This window comes from Cyprinodon tularosa, unplaced genomic scaffold, assembly GCF_016077235.1.
Source record: "Cyprinodon tularosa strain WSP-4 unplaced genomic scaffold, ASM1607723v1 ctg17, whole genome shotgun sequence".
Classification (NCBI taxonomy): Eukaryota; Metazoa; Chordata; class Actinopteri; order Cyprinodontiformes; family Cyprinodontidae; genus Cyprinodon; species Cyprinodon tularosa.
Genome location: NW_024038531.1, coordinates 2,578,909 through 2,605,921, shown reverse-complemented (window position 1 = coordinate 2,605,921; position 27,013 = coordinate 2,578,909). Strand labels below are relative to the sequence as shown.

At 39.5% G+C, this 27,013-nt stretch overlaps 1 protein-coding gene across 2 annotated transcripts in view; it reads left to right on the top strand.

Moving 5' to 3' along the window:
* The first annotated feature begins 14,256 nt into the window (after positions 1-14,256).
* The window catches only part of igf1 (insulin-like growth factor 1), a 30,365-nt gene continuing 17,608 nt past the window's right edge, over positions 14,257-27,013 (top strand). Inside the window, exons 1-2 of one of the 2 annotated variants that reach the window (XM_038281382.1) lie at positions 14,257-14,398; positions 18,807-18,966. In XM_038281382.1, the coding sequence (XP_038137310.1) occupies positions 18,813-18,966 (154 nt within the window). In that variant the 5' untranslated portion in view covers positions 14,257-14,398; positions 18,807-18,812. Of the gene's footprint in view, positions 14,399-14,806; positions 15,254-18,806; positions 18,967-27,013 lie in introns of those variants that run through there. The other variant, XM_038281381.1, reaches the window with a different exon arrangement.

The following is a 27,013-nucleotide window of genomic DNA, read 5'->3' as shown; positions in this document are numbered from 1 at the left end:
GGCCAAATAAACCAATCAGATCAACGAAGCATATGACGTAACAGAGCGACAACGAAGAGGAGCCAATTGATAGATCAAACTCTTGCCAAAACCAGTCGGGAGAAGAGCAAAAACATCTTTTCCTCTGAGAAAAGCCTCCAGAGCAGTGTTTTGCTCTTCTTCCAGTGAAGAAATACTCTGTAATTCCGATAAAACTTGCTTGATAGCCACGCTAACACTAGTTTCATCGGCTGAAGCCGCCATGTTCTTTAGACTGAACTGTCGTGCTTCTCGTTGCGTCACACCTCAACCCGCCTCAAAGCCAACGCTGATTGGATGTTCGTTTGGTTAACGGCTCCAAATTTTCTTTAACGGAGAGTCTCCAGACTGATTAGCGAGTGAAACCTTGAAAGCGATCAGGGTGGTCTCACGAGTCTATAAATTCTAGTCATCCAGAGCTACCGTCCTGTAACTTTTAGATGCATCTGTTTTCATTTAGCCCAGCAGAGGCATGGTAACGAACCACTCATTTGATTGAGGTGTGCAAAAATAGGGTGCATCAAAAAGTTGCAGGATAGTAGCCCTGGAGGACTGGACTTGAGCTCCCCTGATCCAAAGTGATCATGGGCCTCTCAGCTGCATCTCTGATCAGTCTTCTCCTTGTTTGAGCTGAAAGTTTGGAGGGACGGCCGGGTCTTTGTAGACTCGCAGTGGTCTTATACTCCATCCATTTCAATATTATCGCTAGCACGTTTTTTTATATATTGAAAAAGTTTATCCAATAAATTTCATTGGTTGATTCTTCACAGAAAAATACAATTTTATAGATTTGAAGAATGAAATACTTCACAAGGCACTGCATATGTGGTCCTGCATCTGACTCGTATCAGATCTTTTGGAATGTGATTCCAGTGTGAATGACCAATGTGGATTCGATGTGACTTAAGCGTCACTTTCCATAAATTTCGTACCACCTAGCAGGAAACTGCATTGGTTGGCAAAATAGAAACTGGGATAGTAGCACTGCAAAAACTGATTTAAGAATAAGTAAAATGTTCCAGAAAATGTGCATTTTTACTCAATATAAGTAAGATGAGCTACCAATGTGTATTTTTGCCCACAAGATTAATGGATATTATGCATTCAAAATTAGATGGGTTTTTTTTCACACTTTAAGAATAAATAATCTTATCCCTTTGGTAAATTTTCTTACCTGTGCAAACCAAGAGAAAAACTATAAAAATGTGCATTTCCTGCGAAAATGCAGCGTGAATGCTGTACGCTAAACTGTAAGCTGTACGGTTAAAATGGCAGAAACAAGCTGAAATTTAAAGTCAAAGCTGCTGAAATTGTATGGAATGGCAAAAAACAACAATGTCTAATTAGTTTCTTAAAAGTAGCTGAAGCCAACAGCAGAAACATCGCAGACATGTTATGATTTAACAGCAAGCAGAAAAGCTTAATGCCTTTCATGAACAAGCAGAATTCAAACCAAAATTGGAAAAATAAGCAGAAATTTAATAAAGTAGCAAAAAAAGTAACATAAACAGTAAAAAAAAGTAGAATCTTAACTAGTTGAAGAATATACTGACTTCTGCAGGGATACACTGTGGAGAGATCTTAATAAAGCTGATAAACAGTTAAAAGTTTAAACAGGTCTAATTGAAAGGTTTATAGGAAGCAGGATATGGGAAATAGTTTGCATTGTAACTGAAAAGCTGTCTATACAGACCATATTTTAAAAGAAATGGGAACAACCAAGAAAAAATAAAAATTGGATTTGGAATTGGATTAGAACCGGCAGTGTGAACATAACCCAAGTTCTACTGCCCTTCAATGTTTAGGTCTATCCCTGCTTCATCACAGCTGTGGTGAATGATTATTCAGCCCATCATCAAACTTGGAAAAGGCCTCTGAAACGAACCAGTCATTTGATTCAGTTTTGCTGGAGCAGTGATGAACCTAAAAGTTGAAGGTCGTAGATCTCGAGGCCCGAAGTCGGAAGCCCCTGGACAAAGTAATTTAGTATCCTTTAATGTTAACCTTTCTATTTAAGCTCTGGGTGTGTAGCATCATGTTGCTGGAACATTTCTGGGGTTTTTGCAGCTTTTAAAAACTTAGTTTTAGTGTCATTTGACCAAAGCAACTGTTTCCCCTGCATGGCTTGTTGCAAAGTTCTCCTACTTTCTTTTTTACTAGTTTAACTTCCTTAAGTCTTTATGATGCTCTTTGTTGACTGATGTCCTTCATATTTGGGGTTTCTGTGCATTTTTATTATCATTTTAATATCACATTTATTTTTACAGGTTTTTTTTTGTTTTTTTGCAATATTCTGGGTATTCAAGGGTAAAGTAATAATCTGCCTACCTGATTAATGGTCGGTTAGTGAATCATGTTTATTGCCAAGTATGTTTGCATTTATAAGGATTTTGTAAGTACAAACCTTTTTATTTTATTTATTCTACTCTTTCTTATTTGCAGATTTCAAGCTGATTTTTAAGCTATCTGCAGACTAAGATATATCTTGCTTTTGAATAAGCAGAGATTCAGTAATACAATCAAAATACTGGGTCTTAAAGATGTAGAAATGAAGCATAAATGCTGCTTAGTTTACCGGTTAAGTTTTTTCCCTAAAAAACACAAAACTAGATTTTTTTTCAACAATATTTTTATATATTTTCAAATGAAAAGCAAAGATAAAATGTAAAAACTAAAGTACAGACATGGACATTTTACTTGTTAGCCTTTATAAGGCATTTTGGCATCCTGAATGTGTCAGAGTAAAGGCTGGCAGCAAAAACAAATGAAAACAAAAACTCACCTGTAGTTCTCCCCCTAAGCCACTAGATGGCAGTAACATGCTATTAATCTAAGGTTTGTAGTGAAGCATCCTGATACATAAATAATCCATTTTTTTGCTTCACTTGAAACCTTAATACCCATTCTCAGTAAGCCATGAAGGTAATGCGTATTAAGACATTTGTTCTGCAGGCAGTCTTGTTTGTTTATGAAGCTTATGCTTTTATGCAACATCGGTTTCACAACTGTTTACACAGGCCCAGTAACTGAGAGTCAATATTTATCCTGCTTCTCTTCCTCACAGCCCTTTTTCACCTGACCGTTGATGCAGCCTGAGTGACGGTCAAAACCGCAACAGCTGCATCATCCCCTTGGTTTTTAAAAGAAAAAAAAGCTCCTGTCTCTGAGAAAAAAATCATGCAAGAGCCTCTCCAGAGTGTTGGGAGCAGATCACTTTTTAACCCAAAGCATATTGATTTATATGGGGCTCTAATTGCTTCAGTGTGTCCTGGATTATTCCCCCCAGTAATTGAGGCCTGGCAGCGGTCTCTTTCCTAGACATTGTCTCTGCGCTGCCAGATGGTGAAAGCGAGGCCTGCTCTACAGCCCAGCCCTCACCCTCGCAACCATTGCTCCACTGCTGGTTCACTTAGTTACATGGACAACATTCTTTCTTGCCTGTTTAGAGGTGTCACTTTCAGGCCACCGTCCAGATCTGGATGCAGCATGACGCAGCAGATTTGAAGTGAAGCTGAACCTTGAATCTGTGCATTGTCTGAAATGTTGGCATTCATCACAAAGTAGCTAGCTGCTGAAGCCACATTAATTACCGGGGATGATATTGTTCCTCCATCTGTTTGTTTTGTGTTTTTGTTTCTGAGTCAGTGGAACTTTCCTGGATTTGCAAATAAGGGGGAATGCCTGCACTATGGAGCAGGCTTCAACAGGTCTGTGTGTGGGGTAGGCTCATAAAATCCAACTCTCAGAAAGGAGGGGAACCAAGGTGTGTCGCCATGTTTCACCTGCTCTTCATATGTCTTAACTTGTAATTCTATAATGTTACCATTCTGAATCCAGAAGGATTCATTTTAACAGACATTTTCTGAAAGGAATGTTAGTTTTTCATGTTGAGAACTAATGAGGATTAAAAAAAATCTAAATTGGAAGTATGTTCTTTGCATCATCAGGGGCAATCTTGACTGCTAAAAGCTCACTGTGCCATAAATAAGTATGCACACCTTTTCCCACTTTTTCCCCCAGTTGTTATGAAGTGTTACAGGAAATATAATAAAAGATTGGCAAACTTGTTTGGGAAATATTTTCTTGCATATGTCATTGGAGACCCTCAGAGGTTCTAAAGAGGTCTTTGTTTTAGGTTTCGACTAGACAGTCCATTCAAGAACACTTGGACTGCTTAGGATGGCACTCATTTACAGTCTAGATTGTCTATGCCCACCTCCTTGTCTGACTTCCAGACAACTCTGGCACTCTTTTACCCTGAAAAGTCTTTGAATTCAACCAACTTGATATATTTTATACCTAAAAACCTTTGTAAACAGTCGACACCCCTTCAACACCACTGCACAAGGCCCATCGTTCCACATACCAAGGTCCTATTGGTGGAGTGTTGCAGTTTTCGCTGATTTGGGGACAACAATCAAGGCATAAGCCTTAGTTCCTCCTTTAAGGATTAATCCCCAGCAGGTGCACTCTCATCCTGATACCCCCCGTACCAAGTGCAAGGATCTCCAAAGGCATCACAGGGGAACCCCATACCTAAATCTCTCCATCCCCCTCTCAGACCCTTTTCTGGCCAACCCATGGTCCTATAGACCAACTTCACTAGGCCTAGCCCCCCCGCCAGGGATGCAAAGGATGCACCAGCCACCAGGCATACTCTATTAACCCTGTAATGCCAAATGTATCATGTTTGATGCATACGGTTTCTGAAATGTTTTGCGTCTGACACCTTTTGCATAATTTAATGGTAAAAACTTTGCTCAAAATCCTATTGAACACAATAAGATATACCTGATAACAGAGGGCAGAAGACTACACAAAAAATAATCTTGACTTATCGCATAGTAATAAATGATTAATATCAAAAATGTATTTCTGTTTTTTCTTTTTACATATTTAGTTAAAAGGCCAAATAAGGACTTCAAACCAAAAAAAAGTAATTTTCTGTTTTGTTTTATTCTTGGATCGGGCTTTAAAGGGTTAATTGTTAACATCTGTTCGTTAGCACCTAAACACATTTGTTTCCACACAAAGTGTGACCCATTTAGACTTACAAACTTTCAGTCGCCACAATATTATCGTGGTATTTTGAAATGAATAAAGTTATTCATGGAAACTGGATGATGATTTTGGTAAACCAAAACTGTTCTGGCCCATGCAGCAACCATCTGGTGTATGTATGTATGGTACGCCTCAAATACGCTGACAGGAAATGTTAAAAAATTACTAAGAAGCAGTTAACAACAAATATTGTCTACCATACTATATTAGTAAATATGACATTATTGGCTAAAATGATACAAACAGCACATGAGCTTGGTTTTCCAGTGCCTGTAATTAATAGTTACTTCATGTTCATTTTTTATTTTTTATTCATATGTGTCTCATATGATGCATTTTTAATTTGTGGTCACTTAAAAATTAGGAAAGACGAGAAAACATTACTGTTGTGATCATATGGTGTCTGTTTAATTTACATCCATATAGTTTATGTTCTTTAAATGATTTTTTCCAGGTTATTTTTTTGTTCTTTGCGTATTTAGAACGATTTCTGTTGGATTTACTCCTGGAAACTTTATTTTAAAAGCCTGGTCACCTCCGGTCAAGTTTGTTTAGTATTCCCCTCTTAGCTCCCTGCTTTCCCTCAGCTTCAGCTGTTCCTGGTTTTCTTTCCAATGCTTCACCTGCAGCCTAATGTCATTTTCCACCCTGCCTAAGCATGTACGGTCTCCATTTTTTTTCCTTCTTTTTATTAATCCTTTTTTAATGTGTTCAGTGCCACATTGTTCTGTTAAACTTCTATGTTGTCTGGTTCTCCACCACATGGCCGTGGGAAGTGGGAGTGCTGCACCCCCTCTAATGGCGATTAAAAATACTTTGCACAATTTAAAAATTTCTTATTAATATATTGGGAAATGATTTTGACTTTTTTATTTTACTATTGCATGTATTTGGGTTTTAATTTCATTATTTTGAGCAAGATTTTGATTATGATTTGATTATTTTAAGCAACACAAGTTCATGGAGGTTACGTTGTCATGGCAATGTCAAGTAAGCTAGAGTGTGGTATCCCGCTTGCAGCAGCAGACAAGTAAATGTAGTTTGTCTAATGACACAAACGAGGAGGAGATATGTTCGGATTTGTTCACTCATAAGACACTTTATCTCCACGAGCTCAGAGCGCACCTCTACATTTCTCACTAGGCAGGGCACCCTTCCTGCAGCTCAATGTAAGAGCAAAGAGCCGCCACACTTTCATATCTATTTGTGCAGTTTAACCATAGTGTTTTGGAGTGTTATTTTGATCTTGTATTCTTTGTGTAATGGAGAACTGTTCAATAACATTTAAATAGTATAATAATGTAAGTAAATGGTAAATGGCATGTACTTATATTGCGCCTTTATTCAAGTTAGGAGACTTGACCAAAGCGCTTTACACTACATTCATTCACCCATTCACGCACACAATCACACATTGATGGTGGCAAACTACATTGTAGCCACAGCTGCCCTGGGGCTCACTGCCGTACACAGGCGCCACCGGGCCCTATGTCTTGCCCAAGGACACAACGACAATGAAAGTCGGAGCCGGGGCTTGAACCATCAATCCTTTGATTTCAGGGCAAACTCCTACATCCAACTCCACTGTCACCCTGCAAGATTTTGGGGCTAATAGAGTCCCGTGTGACATAAACAGTGAGTCTGGTTCATGCCAGCTGACCAAATCTACGTGAAGTTTAATTAATAGCGCATTTATTCACCTGAGAACTGATGTCTGTGCCGAGCACTGAATTGTATATGACAGTAAAGTAGTGAATCTCAATCTACTTATTTATTTTTATTTCATTTTAAATAGGCCTATAGGCTCATAGGTCTTTTGTACAAAAAAAATTTCAAAGCACCCCCCGTTCAAAATAACTTCTAGCGGCCCTGTTCCACCTGTCTCTTTGTTTCTCAATCCATTGCTTATGTCCACAATTTTGTAAGTTTTCCTTTATTATTAGTGACCTATATCTTATAACCTTCACCTCTGATGAGCACTTTTGAACTTTTATTATGGAATTGTAGTCTTTTTAAAGCTCTAAATCTGGGCAAATCTTCAATCAGAGCAAGAATCATTTGTTTAAATCTACTGAAATTAAGTTGAAGAAAGCTGAACAAATACCAGGAGAATCTGTTTGTCTTCTGAAAGTGGGTCATTACTGGGTATTAGATACTTTTTCTTGTTATTTCTTAACCTTGTAAGATAATACAGGAGAACACTATATATTCTGTCCTCGTGGTAATAGTTGTGTGCACAACTTAACAGCGGGGATGCCTACAATTGGGCCAGCTTTGGTTGGGTAATTCAGACAATAAACCACCAATTATTTCCCTTCTGGCAATTGATACAAAACACTTAGCCCCCAAACCATGACACCCACTGGGTTCCCAACCTGAACATCATTTATGAATAAATTCAAGGCCAATATTGAGGGTTGAAAGAGCTCCTTATATTCCCATTTACGAGATGTTCTTTTTAACTGTTCTGGGTGTTCTTCTAGAAAAATAGTGCTTTCCGTCTCTCTTCCTGGAAGTCAAGTTCTTTGTGTTCTTCTTGTTAAAGAAGAAATTCTCTTTTAACTTGTTCACCTCTGTTGACCTGTTCAGAAAAGGTTTTCAAAGAATGAAGGAAACAACCATAAAAAAACTCCTTTTTCTTGTTTTTTTGCCACCAAATGTATAAAATCTAAAATATTTTCAATCAAAAACTGTTGACATAGGTTATTGCTATTGTATATTGAAGTGAGGTCATTCCAAATTAACACTTTCACTATTTTTTGTTTTCCTGAAGTGAGAAGAAATGCATGTATCTTTCTTGGAAAGGTTTCACAAATTAGAAAATAAAAACACTTTTTTTTAACCACATTTTAAAATAATTACAAATTAAGGGAATTAATTTAATTTAAACACTTCTGCAGTTGTATTTTTAATTTCTATATATAAAAAAACACCAAATCACAGTTTATATATCTATATCACCAAATTTTGGTGGACATTTGTTATGGAAATCCAGCTACTGGAGCCAAAATAATAAGTTTATAAGTGAAGAATTAGGTACATTATATAGAGGCAGGGATAAATCACAGATGCAGCGACTTCAGTTGATCCAGAACGCAGTGGCTGGAACCAGGAAGCGTGACCATATAAGGCCTATACTGGCCTCTTTACATTGGCTGCCTTTTAACTTATAAAGTCTTAAATGGATTGGCTCCTCTTATCTTAGAGACCTTTTAAAATTCCATTCTGTGTCGAGAAGTCTACGTTCAAATAATCAACTATTACTGACATTTCTTCAGACTCGACTTAAGAGAATATGAGATCAGGCCTTCTCTGTTGTTGCTCCAATTCTGTGGAACCATTTACCTCTTCATATTAAATCTGCCCACAGCCTGGATCATTTTAAATCGCTTCTTAAAACTCTTTTTTATTCTTCGGCTTTTAATTTTTTGTTAATTATTGTTGTCTTTCCTGTAAAGCACTTTGGTGCAGATTTATACCCGTTTTTAAAGTGCTATATAAATACATTTGACATGCATCCTTCCTGTTTCTACTGCGTATGAGAAGGAAAAGAGCAGCACCTGACAACCAGAAGCTGTACTTAATTAACTGATCACCAACAAGTGTGAAAACCTCAATTAAACCACGGTGTTAGGTCTGAGAGACAAAGCTGTGACCTCAGGCAATTGTTGCTCTCAGTCTTGCAACTCCCTCACTCTACAACAAGAACACTTTGAAGAGGTAAACATTACAGAAAATTAGTTAAGTTAAACTCTAAGAAAGCAAATTGTTCCACATCAATTCTACAAAGCAAGAGATTGAATCCACTGGTCAATGGTTTCAATGGCCTGAAGAAAGCTTCAGCTCCCCTGCTGAATGCCAGAAAACTCTTATAAAAACATACAATGACTTGAAGCCTCTTCTAACTTCCAAAGTATTGTTATCTATAGACTTGAAAGTCTTATTTAGACCTTGAGCTTTTTTTTTATCTCCTTTTAGCAGCTATGTGAGCTCTGGTGATGATGCTAGCACATGCATAAACTGTCATTTTCAGCATTAGTTTAATTTTATCAGCTGCCCATATACACGGGCTGCACGGTGGGGCAGTGAGTAGCACTGCTGCCTTGCAGCACGAATGTTCTTCGATTCCCGGAGTTTTTCTGCATGGAGTTTGCATGTTTTCCCTGTGCCTGCGTTGGTTCTCTCCGGGTACTCCGGCTTCATCCCACGGTGTAAAAACATGACTCTTAGATTAATTGGCTTCTCCAAATCGTCCTTAAGTCTGAGTGTGTGAGTGAATGGTTGTGTTTCTCTCATAAAACACGGAACAGTTGGACCCAGTATTCAAGGTGAGACAGTCAGTAGGAAAGTTCAAAACGTTAATTAAAATAAAAGCATAAACAAACTGAAACTAAAGTGGAGCTGCTAGGATCTGCGGCTTTCAGATGCTGCAAGAGGCAAAATCTCAAGACACTCTGGTGGGAGAAACACAGGCTAGTGACCACGATCATCTGACAGATGATGATCTCGGTGAGTCACTTACCTGGTTCAACAGTCCAGTCCTTCTCCCTGGAAAGGGGCGCAATCCAGCCGCTTTTTATTTGATTTAAGCTTCATTGTTTTTTTTTTTATTTTCCTATGTGCTTCTGTGTCATCCTTTTATCCATTTTCCATCAAGCTAATCCCTGCAGGGGTCGTGAGTGGTGCTGGTGCTCCAGCTGTCAACGGGAAAGAGATGGTGGACAGCCTGGACAGTTCAGCAGTCTATCACAGACCAACACAGAAACGCACAAAGGTAAACAACACTTCATGCAAACAATCACACCTAAGAAGAATTTAGAGAAGCCAATTAACCTAATAGTCGTGTTTTTGCACAGGTGCACCGTGAGAGAACCCACGCATGCATGGGGAGAACATGCAAACGGTTCTGGGAATAGAACCCGGAACCTTCTTCCTGCAAGGCAGCAGCGCTACCCGCTGCTCCACTGTGCAGCCCAGCCTACTGTGTCTTTTGGAGGTCAAGTAAAAATACAATAAATTTAGCTGTATCTGCTTACAGAAAGCGACTCTCCCTAATCTAACCTGTATGCAGAACAATTTTATAACAATTATACATTGAGTATGTTTGAAAATGTTTCTACCACCTAAAATTATTGTGTAAGTAGAATTTGTATACAACTTAAATCATTTTGTTGCCTTACTGTACATCACAGTTTAAATATTAAATCAGTTGTTATCACTGTAAGTGATACTTCATGACACCATCCTGGAGAGAAATATCAGCTTTGCTGCTGCCATCAACACCTTTGTTTATAGATGTTGGAGATCAGCCCTTTTTTTCAGTGTAGTCCTGTTTCTCTGACTGTGACTAACTGGATGTGCTCTCTTTATCCTCTAACATGGGAGTTGGCTGTGTTTCCTGCACAGAGCCGCCTTTTACAGTTGCCGTTTGTATCTCTGCTTCTGTCTCCTTGAACCCCAGTCGGCCTCGGCAGATGGCCGCTCACACTGAGCCTGGTTCTGCTGGAGGTTTCTTCCTGTTAAAAGGGAGTTTTTCCTCTCCACTGTCGCTACAAGCATGCTTGGTGTGAGGGATTGCATTTGAGTCAATGAGTCGATGCAATCAACTGGTTTTCCTTAGATAGAAAACTTTGAATCAGTTTGACTGTATGATCTGGTGAACTGTAAAGTGCATTGAGATGACGTGTTGTGAATTGGTGCTATATAGATAAACTGAATTGAATTAAATTGAATGAGTAGTTGGTAGATCAGTAACTCAGTGCCTAAGTAGCCTTCCTACCAAATACATTTGTTACTTGAGTATTTTTTTACTTTTGCTTCAGTATAATTATGATGAGCAGTGCTACTCTTACTTGAGTACAGTTTTTGGGTATTCCACCCACCTTCTACATGCATTTAGATAAAAAAAAAAATCATGACTAGGTATCTTGAGGAGTCTTGTGGAGTTTGCTATTAAGAGCTTCTCTGTCCATATATAACTAAAGTAAGACCTGTTTCCAGGGACTCAGTCAATGCCTTCTGCAGAGGAGTTGAACTAACTTGGTTTTTTGTTCATAAATGATGTTAGGATGGAGCAGGAGATGGATAGACGAACTGGGCCTTGGCTGCAGTAATGCAGGAACTGCTCATGTCTGTCAGGTTGAGGAAAGAGTTGAGCCAAAAAGCAAAGCTCTTGACGTAAACTGGTCTGTCTACTTTCCAACCCACACAAACTGCTATGAGAAAGGGATTATGACTGAAAGATTGAGATCCCAAATACAAGCGACTACAAATAGCTCTCTCTGCAGGCTGGTTGGGCTCAGCTTTAAAGGCAGGGTGAGGAGCTTGGAGAAGAGCCGCTGCTCCTCTGCATCGAAATGGATGCAGCCAAGGTGGTTCGAGCATCTGCCTCTGATTAGGTTGTCTCCTGGGCACCTTCCATTGGTGGTTTCCTGGAAGGAGAAACATTTTTTTTTTTTTTTTTTTTTAACATTCAGCACTTTTCTACTCTCTAGTTAAACCACTTGTTGTAACGCATGTCTCCTTCAGGTTAATTTAAAAACTCAGCTACCAACTGACTTTCATCTGATATAACTCACTTTAATCACCGCTGCTAAGTCCTCAAACGGTTAACAGTTTCTGAAAATGTGGGATTTGATCATCAGCAGGCACCACAGATTTTCCTTCCTTTTTATGCCAGAATCCTGTGACCCCCTAAATGTTGGAGTGGAAAGACAGCGTATCAAAACAAGCACATCATTCTGTGCATTTGCTCCATGACGCACCTTTATTTCTTCCATATGAAACATGCACAGAACACAAGGGGGGGGGTTGATAACAAAGTGGGCGAACATTACCACAGAGAGACTCACCCACTCTTTCTAAGAGGGTATAAACACCATAAATGATCCATTTAAGCTCACACAGTAGACACCTCTTATTCATTGTTTTGGCATTTTTTCTTGCAAGTGTTGTAGTGTAATGAAAAAAGAGGAAAAACTACAAAAGAGAAGGAAAAAAAACTTTAAATTCTCAACAGAAAAGAGCAGAGTTGCTCCCCTAATCAAGCCAGCGTCCTTAAATGAACCTGTTTGTGTGCGCCAGCCCTTCCCGTTTTGGGCACCAGCCCTGAACCCCCCCCCCCCCCCCCCCCCCCCCCTTACACCGTCTTCAGTTCACAGAAATTTCGCAAAAGCTTTATCTCAGTTTTCAGCCTCGGCTCTTTCATCCTTTCATTTACATTCAGGACTGCTCTCTGCGTCCGGTGTGAGTGTTTCTGTGTGTGTTTGCCGCTGACTCGGACATTTGTTTGGCAGCAGAGATGCAAAGGGATGCTGTTAACGCTGGAGAAGGAAAAAAAAAATCCAGTCTTTTTGGATCACCTTGTGTTAACATGTAAACGCTGTTCCAAATGAGGTGATATAACTCAGTTTGAAACCAAGAATTTCACTCTGTGCAAGTTAACTCTTAAAACAACGCTGGACAGGACAGATTCCTCATTTATTCTCCAGGAATCTTTTTTAGAATGAACAGTTTGGTTACTGTACTTCCTCAGAGTCTTTGGTTTTGATTTTTTTATGCAGCTTCAATACAGTGCCAAATTATTTGCAGGAAAATCATCATTAAGCCACTTATCTTGAACAACAAATTAGATAAGAATGAAAAGAAAATCCCAGGCATGAATGAGAGACCTTGCTAAGAATCGTGGTGCTTAGCAGTCTTGCCTTTTGGCTTCGTATCTCACTCCTTACACTTTTGAGATTGCTTGTCCTTCCCTGAACTTTGAGACTATGTTTCACGACCAGAAAAACTACTGTCAGTGGATAGGGGATGAGCATCTGCCTAAGCCAGAGGGGTTCAAGCCTCTTGGTGTCTTGTTTACGACTGAAAAATGGTGATGCCCTTCAGGGATGGAGGCGTTCTGGTCTGAAGAGATCCATCGTGAAACTAAAACTCTTGTTTTTGCTAATTCATCTACATCGAAACCCTTTGATACAGGCTCACAAGGTGAGAGACCCAATCCTCTATAGGGAGCTGGATATAAAAGCAATTCCCCTTCACAATAAGGGGAGTCGGTTAAGGTTGCTTTTAGCATTTGTGTCTACTGACCCCAACTGCTTTTTTTTTTTTTATACTTGTAGACATTATTAGATGCTTTTCAGTAGACATTTTTTCTGTTGCTCCTTTGCACCAAGACCTGTCAATGGACGACGTTCACATCTGGCCAAGATGCTGGAGGGAATCTTTCTTTACAGGTTTTCACAGGACAAGGAGACTCTAAACTTCTTGCTACCATCCTGCTTCTGGAGAATAAGATGTGTGGGTTTTCCTCCTGGACATTACGACCCTTCCTGGGCCAAAACGATTCATGGAAGGTCCCACAGTGCAAAGACATGAAGGGTGAGTTAACTGGTGAGCTAACCCTCACTCAATTGCTTTTAGGTGGTGATACATGGTCATTTGTCTTATATGTCTATTTTTTGTTATGGTACCAAACTGGCCAAGGCGTGTCAACCGAGACCTTAATAATAAGGGAGATAACAGAGGAACACTTTGCATAAAGTCAATAATAAATTGAATGATCGTAAAACTGTATATGGTAAGGAAAAGTCAAATTTTCGATTTTTTTAGTAAAAAATAAGTAAATTAAATACATTTAACTGTTGTTGAATCATTAACTGTTGATTGTCTTGGAAACATGCAACCCCTCTAGTCAGTAGCGTCTCCTTCCAGCCATTAAAAGGGAGCAAAATTAGGCCTTTCTTTGGTCATTGAGTTCACCGAGGCAGAGGTTTCCAAACAGAAAGCTGTGGGGGGTGTGGGGCGGCTGAAGGTTGTGGTGAGTGGGTTCAAAAGTCCTGCAATCAAAAGAAGATGGGGGAGGACTTGGAATCGACACAGTTCAGATAACTAGGCATTACTGAATCAGGGGGGGAAGGTAAGGTCAGCTCTCCCCCAGACGCCCTTCCTGCTCCTCTTCATCAGCAAATATCTGTACAGTGAGCAAGCTCATCATTTCCAGCAGGCAGCCAGACTGCAGAAACAGTGAAATCTAGATCGACCATTTTAGTCTTTATCACATCGCTGACTGGATGCTAGCAGTCACCTGGAAAGGCAGCTTTGTCCTTCAGATTGGAGGAGCATCCCCCCCATTGTATTCAATGTGAGAACAGACAGCTCCTGTCAATGATGCAATCCACCTGGGAGGCAAACAGAGATGCTGCTCGGTTCACATGGTGGTTCTGAGCTGCAGATCTGAAGGAGAGAATGACTCCAAAAGGGGGCATGCATTCAAGAACTTCAAAGTGGAGATGTTGAAAGTAGAGCGGTGTCATATAAAGTATGTATAATTGTTATTTTTTATTCATTGAACTAATTTGTGGTGTGGCAGCATCTTGCTGTGGGAGTATTTCTCTTCAGCAAGGAGTTTGCAGACTGACTGAGCTTCAAGGATGGCGCCAAAAAGAACAATTAAAAATTTGGTCTCCAGCTAGAGTTTTCATAATGATTCCTCAGTGTGTGTATTAATTAAAATAAAGAAAACATATGTATGAATCACTGGGTTAAGATAAGCTGAAAATGTATTGAGGCACAAAGTCATAAGGATTCAGGCTTTACTTTTTTGCTGCTGAGTTTCATGGCACCAAATTACGCACAACCAATAAAAGCGAAACTATCCGCTCTGGTTTGTCTTTGCCCTCACACCCCTCAGCTCTCATGGGATAAGAAGGAACCTGGTGTTCTGTGAACTGCTGCTGCTGTCTGAGAAATATCAAGACTCTCATCCCGTTCGCAGAAAGAATAAAAAAAAAGAGGGGAGAAATGACGTTATTTGACCATGTGCCCAAAATCCTTAATGAATAACTTAGAACGAGGAGGAGGCAAACGCTGCCCCAGCTGTTTCCTGTTGAAAATGTCTGTGTAATATAGATAAATGTGAGGGATTTTCTCTCTAAATCCGTCTCCTGTTCGCTAAATCTCACTTCTCCAAAACGAGCCTGCGCAATGGAACAAAGTGGGAATATTGAGATGTGACATTGCCCCGCATCTCGTCCTCTTTCTTGCCCCGATTTCTTTTTTTTAATGACTTCAAACAAGTTGCTCATTTTCGCCGGGCTTCTTTGTCTTTTTGCGGAGATCCGCGGTGATGTCTAGTGCTGCTTCCTCTCAGTGGCATTTATGTGATGTCCTCAAGGTAACTTGGCCGATTTTACATTGTCACCTTGCTCCCTGCTTGCACTCAGCATCCTTCCGACTTTAAACTGGATGATTATACTGACCAGCTTTTCAAACGCTTGCAAAACCTGGATCTGTTTATTAGAGTTTTAATTAAGTTTGCATGCATTTTTGATTGTTTCCTGCAGAATAATATCACTCGAAATAAGTCAATTTTGCCATTAATTGATTATTGTTGCATTATTTTTGAGATTTTGACACCCTCTGCACCTCCATGCGTAATGCGCTGTTTTTCTCCAGAATGCCTGAAAACTTTTACCTTAATTACTGCTGAGTTTGCATTATTAAAGCTTCAATATTCCACAAGAAAACCTAGGGAAAGCTTAATCTGAGGCGCTCCAGGGCGTTTAGGGCTGTGCGGTTCTGATGTGGATGATTTTATTCGTTTTTATTATGCGCATTTTGGCCCAGTCCGCTCTCTCCGCTGCCTTTGGCGGGATAACTCTTTTCCATTAAAGATTTTGGATCGGAAAGATCCCCTGGCAGCTCCTTTCTGCATCCTTTATTTCTGAATTTCGAAGCGCTTTTCGTGCGTAATAACGCGCTGACAGCTTTGGCAAAGGCAGACGGTGGCCTGCTTGTTAATGATATATATGATGAATGAATGTTCCTGATTAATGTGGATTGCTGCTAACTCAATGCTGTATGTTGGCTGAGGTATAGGGTGATAAACGGGGGGAAGGTGTGTTTTTAATTTGGACCTGCACAGCCCTCCTGCAGCACCACGACTCATTGCCAGTGGTGCTACTAAGAAAAGGGGCTGATGGGGGGCAATACCCATCCCCATAAATCTGTAAGAGCCTAGTTTAACTAATGCATTTGAATAAATCAACTTATTAAAACTTAATTTAAATGAGAAATTTCAATTAAAATGAAACTCCTTCTGTGCTTATTGTAACATCAATCCAGTTCCCTGTTGAGTTAAGATGTAGCATAAAAACTACAGTATTGACATTCTAATACAGAGCTGTTATGGTTTAAACATTCACTGAAAGTTTTACCCTGCAGAAGAAACTCTTTGCTAAGGAGGATGGCTTTGCAGATTTTGGAAAATTGTGGAAGAAGAAAGATGTATCCCACAACTTGGCTTCTTTTTTTTTTCTTTTTAGTTTACTGTTTAAATTAAATTTTGGACATTGATTTACTCTTTGATGATAATATATTGAACCTATGTCCATAAGTTATTACATGCAATGAGACCTTGATTTCAAAATAAAATGAAAATATATTTTCATCTCAATAAACGGACTTTGGATCATGGATCAACAGTCATAGCCAGGGTGGCATGGTGCTGTTTACTCTGGTTAAGGATTGACTCGGCACAATCAATGCAACAGTTGCGGCCCATATCCTGATAGCCTTTGTAATGGTCGTCAAAACCACTAATTTAACTGGTTATCTGCACGAAACCTTAAAGTAGGCTTTGGTTGACTGGGTTGCTTGTGCACCATTTCCTCCTATATTTTTTCCTTCCACTTAACTTTCCATTAAAATGCTTGGCAACAACAACAATAACTCTGTGATCCTCTTTTTAACAGTAATGGTTAAATGTTGTTGATATTGATAGTAGTGTTGCACCGATACGATACCATTATCGGCCTGGGCCCCGATCCAGCACTAAAATGGTGGTATAGGTATCGGCGAGTACCAACAAGTAGGGCACCGATACCATTTTGAGAGCCAAAAGTACTATTGTCAACCATTCCAGGTAGGCAATAAAAAGTTCTACTGTATTCACTTTGTATTAGTCTTTTTCCTGCTTGACAAAACCATGATGGCAATTATTTTACATCCAAGTAGAATGCAGTTCTTCATATATACACACACACATCAATTTCAAACAGATAGTATCAGTATGGTATTGGTATCAGCCAATACTGCACAGCCAGGTATCAGGTATCGGTATCGGGGCCAAAAAATCAGTGCAACACTAATTCTTAATGGCAGAATGCTGGATAATTGTCAATGTCTTCCCCATGATTGCGTCAGGCATAAACGCATTATTGCATAAGAAACTAATTTCTCAGAAAAAATACAACCAAACAAACAAGAGAATATATTTTTTTATTAACTGTTAACCATGAACAACATAACAATAGATGCTTGAAGATATCTCTGTGATATTTAGATTTATTGACATTAACTTGCTGCCAGCTTCTTTTGCAGCTTCCATATATACAGGGCCGGCGATTGCTATAGGTGAGCTAGGCAATTGCCTAGGGCGACAAATGTGTTGGGGGCGCCCTCTAGCGTCGCCCTTAGGCTTACTTCCCATTAATCATAGAATTAGAAAAAAAAGCGAATTAAACCGGTTATGAAGCGTCCGTCAGTTTGACTTAACCTTACGTGTATATAAATAGCAAAATATGAACAAAGAAATATACCACCGTTTTTTTATTTATTTTTTCACATTTAAGAGAAAATCGGAAAAAATTCTGATCACTTTTCAAGCGCCCTCCAACCCGGAAGTCGTGACGTCAATCACTGCAGCATGTACACCAATATTTTGGAATGAAATTGTAAGCAAACAGATATTAAAAGTAAAACAAGTGAAGTCTGGCACTTAACTTTTCCTCCTCCTCCTGCCGCCGCAGTCGGGCCCATCTTAATCATCCACTCAGAGTACCACTGGTAAGCGCACACAGACTTTGTAGCTTGTCCGGTCAGTTAAAAATAGTAATTGTGACATCCGTGTTGTAATCGGTAGCATACAAGCTAGTTAGCTTGAAAAGTAAATAAAGTTTCAGACGTGCTGCGTGATGATGTGTTCAGATTGGCTCAGTAAAACGACAATTAGGTTATCATGATGCGTTCAAGTGTAACGTAAAGAAAACAGGAAATTTTGTTTTTGGCGAGAAACATGAGTAATACAGTTGTATATTGCTCTAACTATTTTAGAATATATAATGAAACTACTGATGCCAACATTTATTAAAAATTACATTTAATTTAAAATACAATTATTTATTTGTTAAATATTTTCCTAATCACTAAAAACATGATGAAAAGTGACAGTAGACAATACATTAACCAACAATTGTGAAAATATATTCTAGTTAGTTTTATGTCATTTCGAAGTGGCCTATTACATTAGCCATGTTTATTGAAGGCTAGAAACGTTTTTGTTATGCTCACTTGTTAAGCAATAGAAGCAATACCAGTTCTGTTAAAAAAATTTTGTTGCATCGTCTTTCCACCAAATAACAGAAAAGTATCGATAGCGGTATCGATAAATACCAATAAATCTCGCCTAGGGCAACCAAAGGGCTAGAACCGGCCCTGCATATATATGACAGCAGCTCAATAAAACACCTGAAATTTTGGATTTCTGCTTGCATAAAACTGCACTTCCTATCCAGCCACAACACCTGAAAACTTTCTAGATGCGCCCCACCCATGGAAATTGAACGTCTGGATTTGTCCCCAAGTCCACAATGCTAATATATCCGCTGACCATCAGTAACTCCTTCCCCATCAGTGAACACAGTTAAGCTCTTCCTCTCTGTGTGCAGGGTGCGATGTGCTGTATCTCCTGTAGCCACACCCTCTCACTACTGCTGTGCATCCTCACCCTGACTCCTACAGCAACAGGGGCGGGCCCGGAGACCCTATGCGGGGCGGAGCTGGTCGACACGCTGCAGTTTGTCTGTGGAGAGAGGGGCTTTTATTTCAGTAAGTGCACCTTTTTATTTATTCATAAAGGCTGGCTGTGTGAGTCTCAGAGCTCTCCACCTCCAGGAGGTTCATAAATAAAGCAGCAGCCAGTTTGGCATCTTGTCTTGGCTTCCCCTGCATTAATGTTTCTTCTTTAGTTCACTCCTTTTTTTCACTTTCAATGCTATGCTCCAACTGTTTGGCTCAAACAGAGATATAATATGGTTCGATGTTTGGTGATTATTGTCGGTGGTGAATTTCACAGAAAAAAAAGGGGCTTTAAGTGGAACTTGGCTGACGGTCTGAAAGAAAAAGGAGCAACTGGATGTTACTCTGAAAGTTTTTCCTTTTTTTCCATCAGAGCAAGAAAAGCATTCAAAGAAACCCAAAGACTCAGGGGAATTAGATGGCTAATTTTTCCATTAATTCTGAAATAGGGCAGCATGTGTGGTATTAAAGTATCTTATAAAAGAATTCATGCCTCTACTTAGATATCTTTTAAAAAGCATTAACTCTGTTGTATTTTCCGGGGATTGTATGTGATAAACCAACACAAAGTAAAATTTTATTTAAAACCACCTTTTTCTGCAGTTTTAGATGGAAATCTGTGAAGAAAGTCTCCACCACCTTTTACACAAATCTTCTCTGTGAAACCAATTAGACTTTATTCTTAATGTGGTATTAGATTTGGTTTCTAATACCATTTCTCATAATATCTTCTGAATAGATTACATCTCTACTGGTGTGCCTCAGGGTTATTTGGTCCCCTTTTTTTTCCTTCTTTACATGCTCCCGGTTGGCCACATATTCCACAAATACATCATCAATTTTTCTTGTTAAGCAGACACCAAGTTCCAAGTTTATCCAACCCCGATTCCTCCTTACCATCTAACTCCTTTTCAGATTGTCTTAAGGACATTAGATCATGATTTTCCTCTAAAATTTTTAATCCTTAACATAAACTTTAAACTTTCATAAACTCCAACTTTTTCCAAGTTCAGCATAAGAACACCTAACCTTCAACATCTTCATAGGTTCCAAATGGAAACGAATAGATCTTCTCTCATATCTTCGTCTGCCTCTCATCTTATTCAATAATTCAATTCAGTTTATTTATAAAGCACCAATTCACAACACGTCATTTCAAGGCATTTTACAGTTCACCAAATCATCCAGTCAAATTGATTCAAAGTTTTCTATCTAAAGAAAACCAGTTGATTGCATCGACTCATTGACTCAAAGGCAATCCCTCATTCCAAGCATGCTTGTAGCAAAGGTGGAGGGGAAAAACTCCCTTTTAACAAGAAGAAATCTCCAGCAGAACCAGGCTCAGTGTGAGCGGCCATCTGCTGAGGCCGACTGGGGTTCAAGGAGACAGAAGCAGAGACACAAAAAGCAGCTGTAAAAGGCGGCCCCGTCCAGAAAACATACAGCCAGGCAGACGAGCTCCGAGCCAGCTCCCATGTCAGAGGATGAAGAGAGTCACAGTCAGAGAAACAGGACTACACTGAAAAACAGGCCGATCTCCAACATCTATAAATTTATTACAAATTTGTTACAAAACCAGACTATAACTATTATTGTAGCCTTTGTCATCTTATCACCATGGGAACCAAAGCTGTCAGTGTCTCTGCTCCTCAGCTCCAGAGCTCACTTCCTCCAGTCACTGAAAATGCATAGTCTCTTTTATTCAAATCAAAGCTAAAACATCTCTTTAAACTGATTTATTCACTTTAAACATATTATTAGCTGTCAAGCATGTCTTCTTACTTAATGTTTTAATACTTGTATTGTTTATTTCTGTATTATTTGTTAGTCTCTGTAAGGTGGTCTCGTGTTTTAGAATTATAAGTAATTAGGTCTGGTTTTGACTAAGCCAATGGATATGCTTTAATCCAAACCAGATCAATGTAGTGCCAGCTGTAGTTTAAAAGCCTGGTAAACCACACTAAATGGGAGATTAAAGGTGTTATTTAGTCTGCCCCCGATGAATGAGACATCAGAAGATTGTTGATGAAAACAACCCGTTGTTTTTCAAACCGCTGTCTGTGCCCATTGGCCAAGACTCTGACCCAGGAGCGCAACTTACTGTGACGTAGTAAGCGTGACACAAAGCTGTTGGGAGAGTATAAACAAACAGCCTGTTAGTAAAACGTGAATACGTCCTTCTCAAAATGAATGAGCGTAGACAGGGGCGTTGCTAGGTACAAAGCTTTACTGGGGCACTGGCCCCCTACTGCATATGCCCCTTCTTCCATACACAAATAGCACACTGCCCAACCCTGACAAATTCCTACCAAAATTACCAGTTGAGATATTAATGAATGTAAGAGCATATTTGTTTTAACAAACAGGAACATTTTCACCATTGCAGCTATAAAAAAATAAGACATCACCAACTTTGACAAATAAGTTTCCTTATACACATTCTGAAGTAATCATTAATTCCTAGGTTTCAGAGTTTTAGTTCAGGGGAAATGTTAACTCATCCTGAACTAAGTTTTTCTTTTTCTTTTTTGAGCATTAAAGTGTACCTCCTATTTTTCATTTTTGCAAAGCGGTCAATCACTAGACTGTTGCTCAGCTTAGAAAGTTCTTCCTTTTCAACTGATAAAATAGCAGGATGATGGAGCCTGTCTTGTCCCATTGTGCACCTCAGCCAAGTGTGGATCCTTCTCAACACACTGAATGACCTTTCACAACTACAGCTGTAGACTGGGATTGTGAGGGAGATCTGGATGACCTGCGCTAGACGTTGGGAATATAATGTTATCAAGCAAGTTGAAAACACTTCATATCCTTGATGACAAAGCTTTCTTTTTTAACCAGGAACAGTTTTTAAACCATTTTGAATTAAATGAACGTTTTTTTTACTCCAAATTTGTCCTGGGGATAGTGGGGCAACTTGTTTAGGGCCATCATGTTTCCCCCTAAGTCACTAATGTCCCCTTCTTGTTTGTGGACGCTGGTTGTTGCTCCCTCATCACCTTCATGGTCCTGTCTCTCCTGTCTCTCACCTGTCTCTTGCCTGTAAGTCTCGCCTCCTCCTCCCTTTTCTACTCTACTCTATTCTCATTCTCTACAGCAAACATAAAAAAACTTAAACTTATAATTATGTAAATATCTATCATATTGCTTATAACGCCTCTAATGTAACTGCTTAGCTTAAATCACTAATTCATAACGGGACCTTACCTCCCTCTCTCTCATCTTGTTTTACTGCTTCCCTGTCTCTGCTTCGTGTGAGGAATTTCCTGATATCCATCTACAAACCAATGCAGTCATTTTCAGTTAGTAGCCTATAAATCATGTGGTTTCACTGGGAAAATAATAAAATTGACAGGTAAGAAACGTTACCAGAACTAAAAATGCGTCGTGGCCGCACAGTGTCCCATCCAAGTCAGTTGAGAGCAGCGCGTTAATTTACCTGCAGTTCATGCAGTGACATGCGCTGACGTGGGGGCGCTAATACATCCTCAATTTGGAGTTAACGACACACTTGCTGCGCACTTGAGTAGAAATATACGTCTCCTTCCGTTGGAATTATCTAAATTGATGCATTAAAAAAATGTATCACTGTTGCAAATATTCATGAGATTTATGCTGGGGCACAGCTCATTTATACTGGGGCACAGCTCATTTATACTGGGGCACGTGCCCCAGTAAATGGGGTCTGGCGACGCCGATGAGCGTAGATCCTCTTCCTGCTCACGTTTCAACCAAAATCCCAAGTCTAAGCCTTCCAAAGCTGATTCCAAAGCTGAGTCAAAAATGGCCATCAGAGCCAGCGGTCCTTCACACACGACTCTACCGAGAGAGGGCTGTTGCAGACAGGCTGCCGTTAGCCCTGGCTGCTGTTAGCCTCGGAGGTCCGCTGGTTGCCATGGTCCTCTCAACTTCAGAAATTGTTTTTCTAATTACGCATTAAATCGGTAAATGGACCATATCGTGACGCTTTAAAGTATAATATTCTCGCCTCAAATTATCTTAAAAAGTACTTTTATTGAACAGCAGCAACAGAAAAGAGAACTTTTAACTTTCAATGGAGCGCTCCATTGAAAGCGGCTGCTGCCACAGTGGATGCTACTGTTGTGCTTTCTCCAGCGTCGCACAGCTTTGTTGTCACGCCCTCAAAACCCCGCCCGCTTTGCATCCAGACATTCAAAACACATCTCTGTGTTGTGATTGGCCCGCCAGATTTAGGGCCTGGGGCATTGATCGAGGCTAGACCAACGCGTAGGCAAAAATTATTTTGGCCGCAGGCGGGTGGGGCTAGTTTGCTAGGGCTAGTAGTTTTTTGCCTTCTGCCGTAGATACCCTTTTAAATATACACCTTCCTACAGTGTGATGATGCTATATATATACTGTAGGTAGCATTACAACATTGAGTTATTTTACTGTTCTCCCATTTTCATCAACAACAATTTTCTTCAAAAGATGCGAGCTCTCACTTCCCAGATCAATCAAACAATGACAGATTGAGATAAGAAGTAGGTGCCCAGCCCTTTAGGTGTTTCTCTGATTATTGCTCATCTTCTCCAGCCTGTCTGTTTTGATGGATGGACGATTCTTTATAGGTTTGCTGTGTCTCTTTTTTTCTGAGGACAAGCTTGATATTTTGCTTTAAAATCAGTTTTTAACTTCTCCAGAATTTGACCCCAACATGTCTGTTGTGTGCCTTTGTCTGTATGATTCTGTTTGTGTTCTTATATTTATTCAAATTTCACCAAGTTCTTCACAGATCAACTGAATATTTACTGACTTTTCAGCAATGAATTTTGATTTAGAGGGATTACAGCAAAGGGGGCTGAATCATGGTCTATCACATAAAATCTAATTGAAAACATTGACATCGAAGGTTTTGGTGTCCCAATAAGAAACGGTTAGTGTTATGGCTACTTTTGCGTCACATTAGTATAATGAAAATGTTTCACCAGGGGGTTTGTGCTTCTCAGGGCAGGTATAATTTTTTGTATCTCAAACATAAGCACTTTGCCGTGCATTAGCAGTAGGTAAGAGTTGAAGTTTAAATACATCATTCACATTTCCTTGGCAGTCCTCCAGCTTTTAGATTGATTTGCATTTAATGTCTGAGTAAGAATCACATCTCCAACAAAACCCAATTCTGGTCAGGAACTTATTGTCCCTCTGATTCATGTGCAGTTTTGACCTAACGATCCATTATAAATGGTTTGGTTCAGGCCCAAACTTATGAAAGATTTTCCACATGTGGTGGACTTTGTCAGCTGCCAGTTTCAAGCAGAATGGGAAAGGAAGATATAACATTTCTCAGAAAGATCAGCATCTATAGCGCACACTTTCAGTTCCTTTCTGTTCCAGTTATTGATTGCTTTCACCTTAGGCTGAACCAGGAATGGTTTGAAAATACAAGAGAACCCGTTGACTGATGGGAAACTAAGAGCCAAAAGGGGGGCCCGTTTTTTGAGTCCCAGCCCATAACCAAGCACAGGCTATACAGTAGTGGTAGCTACTGTATTCTGAAGGGAAGGGAAAGCTTCTCACAACCTGAAACACAGATGAGCATATTTTATTGCCATTATCAATTAAAAATGACTTTTGCAGCAGCTATTTTAACAAAAAGCTTCAGTTTTTAACCAGTTAAAACAGCCTTTTTTATAACTTTGCATGCAGACATCCTTATTTACCGGGTATCAGAAACCACGTTAACCATTGTTTGTCTTAGAAACAGCATGTTGGGCACAGTCATGACGTAATGAGCATAAATCATCTTCATATTGAATTTCAGCAGGCAATACATTCTTTCTACTGATGCAGACAGCTTAAACAAATCACCATCATTGAAAAAAAACTCCCTATAGTATTTCTAGTTTAAATTTCTTTGACAGCTCTAATGTGAATTCACTTTTCTGGCTTTAGGAGTAAGTACCGCCGATTGCAATCCTGCAATTATCTGAAACTGTTCCGATACTGCAAAAATCAGTTGATAAACAACTATATGAGTAAGCTGTGCAACCACCATTTGATGGTTGGCGAAACACCATGCCTTGTATTTATATTTAAATTGCTGCCTTAATTACTGCAATAGATGACATTTATAACGTTTGTAAACTAACATAAATGGTTCTCTGCATGAATTGTTCTCCAAAATAATAAGCTGGATTTGAATGATCCTGCAACTTCTAAAGCAATGGCAACTTTTTTAACTCAAGGCTTGTGTTGTAGTGTTAATGCGATGATTTGAATGTGAAGCCAAGTGAACAGCTGTGCTAACACTAATTAAAACTAACAACTAATGGAAAAACTAACAAGGTAGATCGTCTGTTTAAGAAAAAAGATTCATACTCTGGTTGTAATTCATGCTGTATTGCAGGAGTACCAACTTCAAGTGGTCTAGCGCCAGCAACCAGTACCGTTCAGGTACATCTTTGTCCGACACACCTGAATCAAATGGCTGAATGACCTCTTCAGCATGCAGTGAAGTTCTGCAGAGTCCTATTATATACCTGATTATTTATTTATGTGTTTAAAGTGTAGACTCATCTAAAAGGTGCAGGACACCGGCCCTTGAGAACTGGAGTTGGACATCTGCGTATTACCTTTCTGAGTGGGGCGGGGGGTCGTTTTTAAGGACAAACCTTACCTCCATCGTAACACCCATTTATACTCGCTCCTTTTATGAACGTAAACGGAACATAAAATGTTCTTTGTAGCTCTACCTGTTTTAGCGCTGTCACTGCTCTCATGTTCTCAACTCGTCTGCTACGTTAAGGTTGTTTTTAGGCCATGTAACCACTAGATGGCAGTTCTGTGTTAGCTCATAAATTTGGAAGAAATCTTTTAGATAAAAGCAATCTTGGCGACAGGTGAAGAAAGTTTGATAGTCAAAAGGAGACATAAAAGAAGAAGAGGAAATCTGCCCGGACTATAATGCATAGTATTACTCTAAACCAGAGGAGGATAAACGCACACAGGCTCATAATAAAAGTACATGATGGATAGATCGGTCTGTTCTATGAGTCAAGGTATTTAATGTTGGTTTCTAATTGTGAAATGGCCTGTACCTTTATAGTACTTTATCAAATTTAAGAACTCCATTCAGACCTTCATGAATTTACAGATGTTCTCATTTAAAAGCTAATGTTGGTTAGCTGCATTTTAGCCACAGCTGCTCTGAGGCAGTCGGATAGAGTGAGCCATACCATATAGTTAGTGCCACTGGGCCCTACGACCGCCGACAACAAAAATAGCCTTAAAACTCAAAATGTACTTCTTAGGGTACCATAGATACATGTGTTTGCTTCCAGATGTTTGATTGGATTTTCTTTGCCTTTAATAAATCTTTGAAGCTAGTAAATGTCAGAAAGATTTTAACTTTATATCTCATTTCCAGATATGTCAAGTCAAAGCATAATTGTCTATTCTACTCTTACTTAAAGGTAAAGACCATGCTACCTGCTTTTCAACTCCTTAAGTGGACCTCTATCAAATGTTTGTGCACAAGAACCACTGACACAACTCTATCTCTATTCTTGCTCCGTTCATGTCATTCATGGACGCTAACTTATTGAAAGAAGATATTTATGGTACACAATGTTCAAATCAACACTGAAACCAAAGCTCTCTGGAAGCAAACACTAGAAGTACATATGTGCAGCAAGAGGAAACTAGCGAGGAATAAGCATGCTCATTGGTACGCCACAATGAAAGCCAACAGTTAGCATGAAACTCCTGGAGCTTGAAGCTGAAAGACTGTCCACTATACCTTTTAAGAGTGCCAATTGTAAACCATTGCATGGTAAGGCAATGCATTATGCAACTTTCAAAAAAGATGAAAAACAATCCACTGGACTTTGTTTCCAAGTTGAAGACATTTAGCTTCCCAGCCAGGAAGCTTTTTCAACTCAAAATGGCTTAGAAATCATGCAAATTGAACCTGAGGAAAAGGTCTGCCCCTTAGAATGGGCAGTCGTTTGGGTTCTTTGTTAGCCTGCAACACCCAATACCTGTCTATGTCTCTAAAAGGGGGGGTCATTAGGGGGAATTGTTGGGCTGGAATAAGAGGTGAGATGTTCTGTTCCCCTTT